Source organism: Malaya genurostris, chromosome 2 (genome assembly GCF_030247185.1).
Source record: "Malaya genurostris strain Urasoe2022 chromosome 2, Malgen_1.1, whole genome shotgun sequence".
Lineage (NCBI taxonomy): Eukaryota > Metazoa > Arthropoda > Insecta > Diptera > Culicidae > Malaya > Malaya genurostris.
Window position 1 is genome coordinate 196,907,685 of NC_080571.1, and position 14,890 is coordinate 196,922,574.

The window sequence follows — 14,890 nt, forward strand, 5'->3', positions numbered from 1 at the left end:
GTTTACCTGTCGCAATGTACTTAACTGTGGAACGTACTGTTGTTTGAGATCATTTTCAATTTTAGCTACAGTTTCTTCCAGAACATATTTCGTCAGCATCGTACATAGTAAACAGCTAGGATCTTCCTGTAACGTCTTGGCTAACGGTGTGAACATTCCTGGATAGCGACTCTTTAATGGACGGTGTAGAGTTTGTCTTTCCCAAGCATCTGCCATCAATGCCACCATTACAGCCGTGCGCCTTACGTATGTGGCCCGAATCAGTGCAACAACCTTAATAGCGAAACGATTGCTTGGATTCATCCATGCAGTGATAGCTGGTGAAGCTGTGCTCAGTAGATTCCAATCTAATCGAGAATAATCGATTTTTCTTGTGATGGGTGTTCGCGGGGGAGCAGCAAAATTGAACCAAACGGTTTTAAAGTCAATCACACAAGATGATGTTTTCCCATTATCATTTTTCAATGGTACTACTGCGTTTGGTTCGAGCTTTTGTCCACTTGTACTATTGGTTTCTATTTGCGATGATTGATCCTTTCCTTGATCAACATCATCCACTAATGATCCATCGATACCTTTGTGAATGAATCGTTCACGAGAAATTCGGCTATCATTAGGTTTATCTTTCGATTTCGATTCGATTCCTGACGTTCCCCTATCCTTCGGAGTGCCGCTTTTAGGAGTAGAAGGTTTCTTCATGCCGATCTTTGCTAGTGCTTCTGCTGCCATGCTCCCTCCAGCTTCATTCAGTAATGTGACTAGATTCAAAGGATTGTTACCAGTTACACTGCTCTGATTGGCTTCTGAATGTATGACCTCCGGAACTGGCTTCAGGGCATCTTCGGCATTCTCTGATTTTTCAAATTGAGATCTCTTAACAATTTTTACGCTTACACCTTCGAGGCCACACTCAAACATTATATACCCCATAGCCGAGGTACCGTCTGTGGCTGGCTCTTCGGGAATTTTGGTACAATCAAACATCGCCCGACTTCGATGTGTTGGTAGAGCAGTAATTACGATTTGAGAATCTTGTCCAGTTGCTGAATCATTTTTCAGTCGCCTTAGTTGAGCATGAGCTTTTCCCACGTCCAACGTGATTATTAGCTCTTCTAATTGCTTCTCTGATGTTTCCAGTAGAACTGGTTCGCCCGGAACGTTGTCGGGTCTCGATTGAGAAGAAAGATGTGCTAGTAAAGCTCTGGTGCCACGAATCAAACCACTCTTTTTGAGCCCACCTGTTCGAATGGTTGGTTGCGTGTAGACAGTATGCATCGATGCCTTTGTCGTTTTACCCAGATGGAACCGTGTGGAGACACCTTCGAAGCAAACTGCCAACAACGAAGCGCAACTCAGCTCTTGAACATTATCCAATGCAGCAAATGAAATAACCTCTTCAATGACCGAACTTTGTATCAACGTAACATTCATCTTTGGTAGTACAATCAGCCCTTGAAGCTGAGTTGAAATGCTTTCTTCGTACACATCAGTTAAAACGGGACCACCGGGACCTTGCAGATTACGTTCGGCAGTCGATCGTTTAGAATTTGAATGAACTTGCGACCAGTAGCTGAGTGATTGATCTCGTTTCAGTACGTTGACGGCTTCCACTTTACGAACACAAGACGCATGCACATCATTGATTATTGTCAGTGGATGTAGCGTAGCTTGGCTGGCAATCAATGATTCGATCATTCTGTAATGATTTAAAAGTATTTAACAGAGTATTGGAATTTTTCGTTTGCGTTAAAAAGAACAAAATTCGGGGAGATAACAGTGATTTGAAAAATAAGTTGCAATTTTAACACTTTATCAACTACTCAAATTTAGTAAGCTTCAATAGAAGTCGAAAGCATGATATGCTACGTGACATACGTGAGTACAGAGAATTTTGAGATAGCAGTTCTTTCATAAAGTAACCGTACTATATCAAAAATGTGTTACATTGTATTTTTACTAACAAAGAGCAAACTATGAATATCAATTTTCGAATTTCATAAAGGTGAATTTAAATTTAAATTCTAGTCATATGTAATATGTTATTTTTATATCATTATTGATAGAGTTCACACTAAGAGTATGTATTCGAGAATATGAAACGTTTCGAGTTGTTCAGTTCGGCGTTGGCCGTGAGTGTTAGCGGAGGTATAGTTCATTTCGTTTATGGTGTTTAGATAGAAGATTTTGAACTAAGAATAAGTGGGAAACAGTGTACAGTTCGTTTTTGCAAATATAATTATACATAAGGATACAGCAGTGTTTCATTATTTGGAAGCTATCCGCAGTTTTTGAACTTTTCATAATAATATTACGTTCTTCGTATGAACGTTATACACTGAGGTCTTTTTTTTATGCGGTTTTTTTTACGCGACTTTTTTTATGCGAATTTTCAGAGTTATGCGGTTTTTTTTATGCGAAGTTTCAGAGTTACGCGGTTTTTTTAATGCGAATTTTCAGAGTTATGCGGTTTGCCCTTCTGCGGTCTTTTTTTATGCGAAGTTTCAGAGTTATGCGGTTTTTTTATGCGAATTTTCAGAGTTATGCGGTTTTATTTATGCCAATTTTCAGAGTTATGCGGTTTTTTTATGCGTTTTTTTCATGCGGTACGTAAATTCGCATAAAAAAAGACTTCAGTGTATTATTTTACAATGCAAGTCATAGAAATTATGTAGGGTTTCGTCCAGAAAGTTATATCCAATCCGCAATCCAAACGTGCAAAGAAGATACATCATACAAATTAAGTGTAAAACGCATTAGAAAGAGTGGTTCAAATCACCTCTTAAGGTCTGAGGACAGAGGGTCACGTGTTGAATTTTAAATCGACCACGTGACTCGCTCAATTCCCTTTGCGCATCGTATTTCTCTTGTACTCTCTCGTATATGAGCAAACTGTACCGGGTTGCCAGCATACATTTTATTATTTTGATGAGAAGTTTTGTCACATTAATCTATCGTATGGGTTGGACATTACATGGATTTCAATGAACAATGAAAAATTATTCAACTTTCACAAAGATTGAATGTATGTGTGTTTGGCAACCTTGTCGAGCCACCTTTTTCAGAATGCTATCAGGAAACCAAAGCGAAAAAAATGGCGGATTCATTGAAACTGACTTTGTTTCACAGAAAAATACAAGACTTTATTTTTATCGCGATAACATATATGTTTTTATGTATTAATCGCATCTAAACTAAATTATCTAGACTTTGTCACGGTAGATTTATGACACAAGCCTTCAAAGCCGAGATATTCGATGAACAAGTAGAGGTATGCATTTCCGAGCGTTCCAATTTTCAGCAGTTCTTCAATCAGAAGAAAATACAACCGGACCGCTAAACTCAATGAATCATTCTGAAAATTTCACAGAATTTTCTCAACTAAATTTCGAAGACATTGTCAGGTGGGTTTTTCTATATTCTGCACCGTTTCCAAGAAAATTCATTTGAAACGGGAAAATAGTAAAAAAAACCTACCACTTTACGGTACTGTCCTCAGCCCTTAATACTTCCAATAAGAGTGCCTTTAACCAGAGTGGCGATAGCTGTTCTTTTGGAATGACGGCTTCCAGTTCCAAACGAGCAAACGACCTGTCAATTACAATGTAAAGCTAGCAACACTGCCAACATTTTGGATTAAATGTTTTGAATTGTTGCTAACATCGCGGATGAGAAGTCGTCACTCTGGTTATAGGCACTCTACTTGCAATGCATTAGCTGAAATATGAAGTTCTTGAAGCAAATCATCAGCGGAAGCCATGTTTTCACTATTCATTCGAGTTTTATACGCGCCAACTATGATTTTTTTTCACATAAGATGCAACTTTGAATTTCAACAAGTGTTGTATACAGGTCTTAAAACAGTAAAATGAAATTTATTCCATTGTTATGATCTACATACGACCAGCAATGAAATTGCGACAACAAAAAAAAAATCGACACAATCATACGATTTGATTTATAATATTCTTAAGTACGGTATCCTCAGTGTAATCGGTCTGCCATTGTTTTTTTTTTTCGTTGCAGCGTGAGAAGAGTTTTTGTTTGTTTATGGTTACTGAAAAGTGACAGCGAGACTACTTTGGAAAGCTCAGTTATAAGATGTGAATGTTTTAAGCTTTATACTATCATCAATTATTTAATCTGATCTTTTATTAATCAGAAAAGGTATACGAGTTTGAATTCACCATAATTTAATCGTACTTCATTCATGCATAAATAATGCCCAAAACTCACCTTTGCAATCCTTCCAACAACAGTGGGGTTAGCATCATATCCACTTGTCCTTTAAAACGTACTACCACCGAGTTTCTGGTCGCTGTCTCCCCTTGCGAACTAAGAAATTCATTTTCATTTTCTTTATCATCACGCTTCTCAAAACTTTCCCGCACCATAACGCTCGGATCCCACGGATGGGGTTTTGGCAACGTTGACACCCCCGAAGTGGATGGCTGCTGAGCAGTACTACCATCATAGCGGGGAATGATCCTCACTTCTCGCCAGTGCGAATAGTTGTCAAAATGAGGCACAAGTTTGCTGCCAATGTAAACTAAGCCACCATCTTCATTTTGTTGAAACAGTGGCATTGAGAAAGCGTCGGCTCCAAACGGCATCGAGCAATGTGACCAATTGGAACACCGCACTTGCGCCAGATGCGTGACATAGCTAGCCATTAACAAAGGCGAGTCAACAATTGGACGATTGATTTGCATGTGTAGGTTGACCAAAGTTATGTCCTCCTGGGATGATAGCGCTGATATAAACGAACTCGAAGACAGCGAGTGCGATTCCGATGAATCGTGTGGATCGACCTGGAAATAGGTAGTGTAGTATTATGTAGTTTGGTCTGGTAGGTTACCGGTTCGGTAAGCACTGTATTGGAATGTACTAACAAGCACTCGTTAACATATACGGAATTAGTAGGCTAGAAACACTAGAAAAATGATGTAATATGAAAATGAAACATAGGGCTAGCAAATCATTGTAACACGATCACGAGTAGCAAATCAACAAACGAAACAGAATTATGTGGGATTCGAAACTGTTACTTTTTTTGAAGATTTTTTTTCTATACAATTGTCTATAAAGGATAAAATAACAAACCGAACTCAAATGCGTTAAATTACAAGGCACTCTCTCAAATCTCTTATCGTCGATTATCACAGATAGCTAAGATATTCGTGTATTTGGACTCGTGTATTACTACCGACAATGATACCAACTGAGGAATACCGAGAAATATTTTAGTAGGGAACCGGCGAACGACCATACTTATTTGAAATATCACACGACTCGTAGCTCCCGGAAGCAGTTGTAAGTCAAGTGAGTTTTTTTTCGTGTCCCCGACTTCGTCCCGAAATCTTGATTTATAATCTTCCGTACCGTAAAGTCTCTGATCCCGTGTTTCTTCGTCATTATCCTCATTGAACGCACTGGATTCGTCCGAATCTTCCTTTTAATGGCAGTATTCACCTCGGGACACAAGCTGACCTGGAACAAGCCGTGGTCACCTCCGCGGATAGTTATCTTCTCTTTTCTCTATTTAAGCTCATTTCACGGTGATCGAAATGTGTTTTTGCAACCTTTGCGCGTGGATGAATCATGAATACACTTCGTCATGGTGCTCCTGTCAAACTAAGTGAACCAATTTCTTCAGCCTACCATGGTGTGAGCTATACCATAAATCAAGAAAAACTAGATTTATCACTGTACGGAGACACTGACATCGGATCTGTCGCACCGTGCCATCGGAAAACAGTAGTGAATCGCGTATTAGCAGCTGTCTGGTATTATAAAACAGTTTGAAGAACGTTTGACTTTCCCTTGGAAGCGAAGACAAAAAAAAGCCATAAGGTCAACGAGAACGATTACAAACGCGTGGTTGGAGCCTTTTTACGGAAACCAAACGCCTCAGAAGTAGTGTCATGCGAGTCAGACTTTCGTGTAGAATACTAGAGCTCGAGCTGAACGCACGTAACCTTAAAGATTCTGTAGCCCCCAAACCGTGACGAGAAACAAAATACGGTCGCAAAGAGCCGTGCCTGGAAGTTAACGATACCACCCTTCTGCGTAATGGATGACGAGAATGTGAATGTGAAGGCGGACTTCAACCAGATTCCAGGAAATTTTGACTGCCAAGGATAGTTGTGATGTTCCTGAGAACTTTCGGATACAGAAAAGTCGAAGTTCACTAAAAAATTCTTAATTTGACAAGCGATTTGTACTTGCGGAAACCGCAGTACACCTTTCGTTGTTGCAAGCACAATTAAGGGCCAAGTGTATTTGGAAGAGTGTCTCCAAAAATGTCCCCTTCTCCTGAAGGCTAACGAAGGTCGAACGTTAATCTGACCGGATTTGTCATAATACCATTGCAAGAAGAACGTGCTAGAGTGGCGAATGATATTGACTTCGAAAGATCTTAACTCCCCAAATATTCCGAAACTGCACACAATAGAAAAATACTGAGCCATTATGAAGGAGCACCTTCTGAAACAAATAATGTCGATTCTGAGGTCGTGCAGATGACTGGGGTTCGCGCATATGGATATAAAGGCAAAATAAATAAAATGAATTATGCAAAACACTTTTGTTATAAAAGAAATTAAACAAGAATATCTTTTCAATCAATTCTCGATATTGTGAAGCTCTCTATCAAAAAACTTATTTACTAATTTTGTTACGCATCTTTTCGCCCTCAGATTCACACTATTCAGTTTTATAAATTCTACCTATTTCGGTTTTAAAACACAGTATCGTCTGCCAAAGAACAATAAATCCAGCTTCCAAAATGACACCTATTGGTCAAATGAATGACAGACATGGAAAAGTATACTGGAAATAACTAACAACTAGGTTCGGCTGAGAATTAAAAGGCTCTATCGAGAATGATCCGATAATTAGTTCCTATTAGAAATATTTCTTGAGTCAACTGCATTAAAAGTAGTCGAACAAATGACAAATTTACTCCAAATATCTAATAGATTCCAGGACATGTTATGATGTAGCAAAACTATGATGCTAATTTCAGATTGTGTTAAGACTAGTAAGCGTAACGCATACAAACCTGCGATGATATAGCTCAGTCTAATTAGATTTCTGGACATGAATGATAAATCCAACTAAAAGCAACAGATAGGGATTTCTTTGCTACGTAAAGGCTACGAAACGAAACGCAAAACAAAAGAAAGCAACGAACGGCAAACAGAAATGTATAAACGATCTAGCACACATCATTTTTACTATTTATGTAATATTTTACTCACGTCGTACACCGGCTTGAAATGTCGAAATTCAGGGCGTGAAGTATTACTATTAAATTTACGCAGGGGCGTTGCTAGACCATGAATCCGACGTTCCTCGTCGTTCTGGCAGGAGGATGAATTCGATGCGATGTTGTTTTTGTATGAAGTTGAAAGTCGGATCGAATTTGGCATGGCGTATGACAAAAAATATTCGCAATGTTCGATTGGATTCATATTGCATGGATGAAAACGATCAGCACATGACGAAATCGAATGTGATTTTGCACATGTTTGGTTTGCAAGCATAAAAACAAGAAATTGGCCATCAATATTATTTTTTTTTTTCGATATTGATCCTACAGCACTGTAAATGTTGAACACTCGTATGAATTTAACAAAATCGGTGTCAATACACGAAAAATCATGCATATTTCTGAATGAGAGCCTACTTGAAAAGACTATTGAACGCTATTATTGTTGCAACAATTTGCCACAACATTAGAGTTTATCATGTAGGCTGGCTCATCATTAAATTGCTTAACTATAAAAATGGATATATGGCAAATGCCATGTTTATTTTATGTAATCAATGCTACGTATTTATATCAACTTCCTAAATGCTCAACACTTCTTAGAAGTAAGTGATTTTCTTACCAATTCTGCTGTTGACTGAGGTCTCATTGGTAAACTACGATGCTCTGGTGTGTGTATTTCGTAGTCACTCCGATGCGTGGAAAGTTTCGCTTCAAGTTCGTTAGGTCCAACAATACTAAGATCGGAGGCAAAACGTTTCTTTGGAATAACCGAGGGAACATCATTCGTCTTCAAACTGGAACTTCGGGAGGCGTGTAGGTCTTCATCGGCCGAAAAAAATGCTTCCGAGGGGTTCTCAGACGTAAGCGAAACTGTCCGCTGTACGTCACGTATTATGACATCTTCCGGCACTTTGGGACTCAATGAATGCTCGGAATCAGACTCAAGTGGATGTGGCTGTGGAGCCGATTGGGACAGTTCAGTAGTATCGTCTGACATACTAGCCGCATCGTCTCTTTGGAAATATTCCATCGTGAGACGCGAATCGGAAGCACTTGTTTTAGGTGCCTGCACTTTAATTGCCTTAGGGGTGAGCAGACGAGACTCGGACTCCTGCCGGGAGCTAGCCGATGTCGCCAGCTTTGAGTTGGCACCTTTAGGACTAGACTCCAACAATCGATAATAGGGCACATCATGCGATATGGTATTTTGCCTACAAATAAATGACATTCATTATTCATTGAACTTTTGTCAAACAAATCTGGAAAAGAAATCTCTATACATGTAATTTTAAAATGATTTCGAAATGAAACGACAAAAATAAACCGATCGTTTTAAAAATAGAATTGTAGGTAGCATTATACAAAGTGTATCAATAACTTAAGACAACACTCTACCTGGAGCATACCTTCTTTATGTTTTTTTTTTATCTAGGATCTCTCTCGGGAGAGGGTAAATGCCTCGGTTAGAAATCTCACTACTCAAGAGATTCCAACTGTGACAAACGATCCTGAGTGAGTTTTGAACTCTCAACTTTGAGCTCATCATGAAATCACTCAGTGCATTGAGCTATCGTTACACTTACCTTGCACTAGTGTAGGAAAACCGCCTGCCTCTACTACGGTCTGCACTCAGAGGCGAGCTGTTGTCCTTTTCCTTGACACGCTCTAAAGATGATTTTCCAGATTTATCACCGGCACTGCGAATCATAGTGCTGTTCGGGGAAATATCACATTGTTTTTGGTTATTTATAATAGATTCGTGCTTCGGTGGCAATGGCGACTTGGAATCGGTACCAAATCTAGTAGTGCGCAGATTCGGCCTACCAACATACTCGTAGCATTCCTGCAATGAAACTGGCTGCAAACTGTACGGGGGAGTGTGGAACACTAACTGATCTTCGTGTAGCAAACTTTGACCAAAACCGTAATCGCGAGAATTCGGATATATGTGATAACGGGCAATATTGATAAAGTCTTGCAAATCCTGAGCAGATGGTTTGAAAAACCGTGGACCGTTTCGGTTGGTCCCGAAGAATACACATCCGCCTACACATCCACAACGGATTGGATCGTTGGAATTGGCCCACAGGAACCAGAGTTTTTTCGCTCGCTCATCATGCAGTTTTAGATAACTGAAAAATAAAAATTATGTTTAATTTGCTATGTTATGTTTCAGTTTACATTTAATGGCAGATTTGATTTGGTAATGTTTTACTCGCACAATACTCACTTATGTTGCACCAAATGTAAACAATGCTCCGGTATAGGTAATGCTGAGGCAGCCTCGATGATAATCGGACCTAGAGAGAGGCAACCAACTTCTAACCACGGTTCAGTGGAATCGATATCTCTGCAGCTGTTTCTAGTCGAATGAATCGAACCATAGATTTCCTCTTTTTCCCGACGATATCCGTAGTCTGGTTCGTGACTACGCCGATTGGGAAGTGAACCGAACGGATCTTCCTTGGAATCTCGTCGGTATGCGTGCACCGGCACTGACTGCTGGTGTTGATCGGTAGATTTTTTCTGCTTAATTCCACTGACATTAGGTTCATCTGTTCGTTTGTATATGGGATTTATATCTTCCTTTCGCTCCTGCTCGTGTTTAGCAACATTCTGATGGTGAACTTTTGCCGAGCGACTGCTTCCGGTGGTTCCAGTATTGCTATGAGAATTGCCATTGCTATGACTGAAATGACCTCCAGTAGATACGAACTGTCGCAAAAGTATAGTTGGAATCAGACCAGTGACGCCAGATTTGACTTGCTGCCCGTGCAGATTACAAGTAGCTATACGGATAGGAGAAATCCATGTGTGTAGGGCGGCTCCACTTTCAATTAGATAGAAATCAACTGCATCAATGGCTACTCTTGTCATGCGATACTTGATGTCTTCAGTTGACGGACAACGATACTTCGCTTCCTCCTTCGTGTGCGGACATACATTGGTCGGAACTCCATGGTGACAATATCGAACTGTTTTAGGAGATTTCAATTCGTTCTCACCATCCATCGTTAGAAAAGCCAGCGTTTCTAGTCCAACAACTACGCTACACAATTGTGGAAGAGTCATTTTGCCAGAGAGTTTACCGAGCTGTACTTCTAGTAACCATGCATATTCGAGAGTTTCTTCTTCAAGCTGACGACCTTCATTACTAAACATTGCGTGGCCTCTAACTTGCACGGCAGAAAGCAGTAGATGACCCTGTTTTAGATGCTTATCCTTTGAAGGTCGCATAATATTGTCTGATGACACTAGAAACGATGGACTGACTAGTACTTGAAGTTCTGTTTCGTGGAACCGTTTTTTCATTTCGAAACCGAGCCGCTCAATGAGAACAACAGGACAAGGAGGATCGTTTTCATTGCAGTTTTTCATTATGTGAGCCTGAAGATCGTGTATAGTAACACTAACAATGACTTCTAGAGGACGAAATTGTCTTGGGTCAAATCGTTTAGGTTTCTCTTCCGTGTTGACGCTCGTCTCCGAAATGGATTTGTTAGGATCGTCTTTTGAACTCGAAGACTTTGTTCCAGTATTATTTTTACCAGAGTTTTGTTTGGAGTTTGATTTTTCCATATCAGTAAATGTTTGATCCTCACCAAAAATGTTCTCTTTTAGGTGAATAAAGTTTCGAAGGATTGCTCCGTATGCTAACATAATGGAAGATCCGATTTCCAGCTCGACCGATACCTGATCCGGTGGTAGAGATGTTGGATCAAATCTCGGCTGTCCAGAATCATTCCAGGTGATAGCTGGTGATTTTCTCATTTTCGGTATTCGCATTGGACTTAGGAGAATTTCCTCCTTTTCCGGTGTCGTAATGTCAGCTTGTGGATCTGGCCCCAGCGGTGGCATTGGATGGTAAATGTATTTGATTGAAAGTGCAACGATTGGTACAGTCCAACAATCAATCCAACCTGTTGAACTCAGACACACACGTCGCCACTTCTTTGTGATAAGCTCACTGCGTCGCTTAACGCTACCATCGCGAGAAAGCAATCGAGCATTTTTGTCTAATGCTACCAAAATCGGTTTACTGCTTGATTGTTCTGGCAGGAACATGCTTAAATCAAGCCCTTCTCCGTGAATCCAGAATACTATTGGTATTTTCAATGGCAGAAAATCATCGAACGGTAGCGTAAAACTTAAATCGAATAAATCTCCACAAAAAGCAAGATGATGATTTTCTTGATTTGTGCTGGAGCAGTCAACCCAATTAAACTCATTGCTTATAGTGATTATTTCAAATTCCTTCAGAATAACTCCGAATTTCCACGTGTACGGTATAAAGCTTAAAACATCCGGTCTGGATTTGGATGCCCAATCTTCAACCAAGTCTTGGAAGAAGTCTTTATGGGAAAAAACGATGTATGCTGTAGCTTTACTACCGGTAAGATTGATATTCCATTCCTGGTGATCATTCCACCGAACTGGGTAGTGAATTTTTACATTGAACTGCAGGGTTTCACATTCGGCAAGGCTCCTATACTGCAAACTAGTAGTAGCTTCAACATGTAGAAACTGCCCTGTAACTTTTGTTGTGAAACCATCCTGTAGCGTAATCCAAGGGAGTGTTACTTCCAAGTAGGATCCAGCACCAATATTAACGTGAACCGCGTTAGTTTCTTTATTTTTAGAAAATAGAATATCGATTGTCGCTTCATTTAAAGTGCAAAGGCTGACATCGAATGATTGCATTTCACGTCGATCACCGGGTTTTGGTGGTTGTGTCACCTGCATTGCTTGATAATCCGGTGGAAAGAAGAATTTGAATAAATGATCACGTTGGCGGTCAGCCCAAGGTCCGTAGCTGAAATCGGTACCTTTGCCGCATTTAATATCAATACCCCATACAGGCGGTGCTGCTTCCACAACGTCTCCATTTGCCAATGTCAAGGTAACTGGCTGTTCCGGAACTAAACCTGCTTCATCCATGTAAAAATAAAGCTCCATGTTGTTGGCCATCATTACTACAAATCCTTCTCCCATATATCGCGGAGGTTCATCCACCAAACCCGTATATTTAGGACTTGGTGCGAGCAGCACTTTTGAATTCTCTATCTTTGCTTTAACAAAGTGCATGAAATGATCTAGCTTCGATACTGCCGGTTTTGTACTGTAGACACAATGAGCCTCTTCTACACACATCGAGAGCGTAGTCGGAGTTAGTCGATTACCGAAAACGAATCTCCCAGAACAAATGTCTATTTTTATCACCGGTATCAAATCTCGCCACGTGGTAGCTGTCATGGCTTCTGGTCGAGGTTTCTTAAGTTTTCCTGATTGTTCATTGTTTTGTCGTTGATTTTCATAATTCATTGCCTGTTCTTTGAAGCGGGCAATCTCATCAGCACTCAAATTTTCCGTTGGGATTAGAATTGACGATTTAAGCCCGAAGGTTTTTTCCAGTTTTGCGTAGAGTTCAGATCGATTATAAACATGCAATTCGAAGCCGTTCAACATAACTGACAATCGCGTATCCGAGTGAGAAAGATCTTCCGATACGTCTTTTGGTACGTAGGAACGCCACCAACGGAAAATGAAATATCCATCCTGAACGCGAACTGTGTAATCATAACACACATAGACAACATCCCGAAACATAATTTTTCCAGCAAGTGGATTTACATTTAATGATCCTATTTTAAAATAGGCTCCCCTGATGAACAATCTATTCACTAACTTTGTTAGGCAATATCCAAACAGACGCGAGTTGTAGAAAGTGATGTAAACAACCCAAACAATCGAAGAAATCAATGAGAATAAAAGCCAAATCTGAAAAAAGACATTGTTAGCATACTATACAGATTGTGATAGATCTAAAATTTCACCAGGTTCTTGTCCAACTTCATCTCTTCCAACGATTGAGTTGTGTTGAATTGCCCCATACTCAAATCAATGAGATCTGGCTCCTCAGATACTTCGTAACTCATGGTGACGTCTTTGGATTAGTAGTAACTTCTGAAATAAATGAATTAAAGGCGAATATTAGTAACTTAACTATATCAAACTTCGCACAAAAGAAAGTAAGACGACTTCCAGTTTTGCAAAACAAACAAAACATAAAGTAACGCTCAATATTTCTCATAATATAAAGGTCAATGAGCGTGCTTCTTAGAATCAAAGCGATAACACAACCACGACGCAACTGGTGTTTACTCGCCTCATACACATCGTCAGCTGATCGTCAAACGGGAATTGAAAATGAAACGCATGCGGAAAAAAGGTAAACATTGATTTCAACCTGCCGCAAAACAAAAAACCAAAACAGTTCACACACAAACAAAATCCATCCACGACCCAAAATGACAGCATTCTTTTAAGTCACAGCATACAATCATTTTAGTGCCAGCATTGTTTTGACGACTGAATTCCATGGATAATTATTTTTGGAGCACATGTAAAAAATCAATATTATGGCGAATCATCCTTAGAACGAAATTTTATTATAAATTTGGAATTATCCAAATTATTGCGGATTGATAATGCAAAATTGACATCCAACTTTTTCATCTACTTTGATAACATAGAAAATATAATTGAACTATGATTAATTAGACTTTGAGCCTGATGGGACGACCCACCCATGATCAAGAACAAAATTTTTCAATCGTCAAATAACCTATTATATAGTATCATAATCGTAAAATATTCAACACCAATCGACAACTCACCTTATGAAGATGTTAGAGAACATAAATTAGTAACATATTTCGCAAAAGAAAGCACAAATTTTTAAAAATATCTAAACATCACAGATTGATTCACTATAATACACGCCATCTTGTTTTTCTATATCGATAAACACACGCTTAAATGATACAGTCAAAATGTGAGTATATTCCAAACACGCAAAAATTAGAACTCTCTCAAATGACAAATAAATCACACAAAAATTACCATAGAGTATTATCGTATGCTTGTTTGACATTGAAAAATGCTTGTTTAACATTGAAAAATACAAACGCCTAAAAACATCTTTTGTTTCTTTTAAAATTTTAAAAAAGTTGACTAAGTGGACGAGTTGACAAACAAACGAGTTATGCAAATTGATTGTGGAAACTATATCGTATATTTTGCCGTGATTTCGTTTATTCTAAAGTTTAAAATTGTACTGGATTGTAGATCCTGTAACGTGCTTTAACTAGCAATTATTCTCTTGAGTGTGCTACATTGAATCACGAAGTTATCATCAGAATTGATTACTATATTTCGGCTGAACCGAGAAGCCTAAATCGTACGGCATCATCCGCTGTTGTGTTTCCTACACTGGGGCGAAGAGGAAGAAAATGACTTCTGTTCAATTCAGTGTGTGCTCTGCGCGTATTATTTCTGAAACCGATCGGATTTATTGTTTCGGTGGCTGTAATCAAGTGCTTCATATAAAATGTTCTGATCTGAGCAGTGCTTGTTTGGGTTTGATGCCAAAAAACATTGGCTTGAAGTATATGTGTTTCGACTGCCGTAAACATCAAACTACGCCTAACGATGTGTTAAAGATGTGTTCAGATCTGCAATGTAAAATTGATTTGCTGTCCACCGCTGTGAATAATCTTGAGCCGAAATTTTTGGACACGATTAAATTGTAATGCCAAGAAGTAGAAGACCGCGTAG

At 39.3% G+C, this 14,890-nt stretch overlaps 1 protein-coding gene across 4 annotated transcripts in view; it reads right to left on the reverse strand.

The window, feature by feature from the left end:
- LOC131433190 (bridge-like lipid transfer protein family member 1) overlaps window positions 1–14,070 on the reverse strand; it is a 37,845-nt gene extending 23,775 nt beyond the window's left edge. For 3 of the 4 annotated variants that reach the window (XM_058600086.1, XM_058600084.1, XM_058600087.1), the window contains exons 1-8: window positions 13,951–14,070; window positions 13,108–13,237; window positions 9,504–13,051; window positions 8,857–9,405; window positions 7,893–8,484; window positions 7,260–7,361; window positions 4,234–4,808; window positions 7–1,696 (exon numbers count right to left, since the gene is read on the reverse strand). In XM_058600086.1, the coding sequence (XP_058456069.1) occupies window positions 7–1,696; window positions 4,234–4,808; window positions 7,260–7,361; window positions 7,893–8,484; window positions 8,857–9,405; window positions 9,504–13,051; window positions 13,108–13,209 (7,158 nt within the window). In that variant the 5' untranslated portion in view covers window positions 13,210–13,237; window positions 13,951–14,070. The remainder of the gene's footprint in view (window positions 1–6; window positions 1,697–4,233; window positions 4,809–7,259; window positions 7,362–7,892; window positions 8,485–8,856; window positions 9,406–9,503; window positions 13,052–13,107; window positions 13,238–13,950) is intronic. The other variant, XM_058600085.1, reaches the window with a different exon arrangement.
- Window positions 14,071–14,890: the final 820 nt, after the last annotated feature.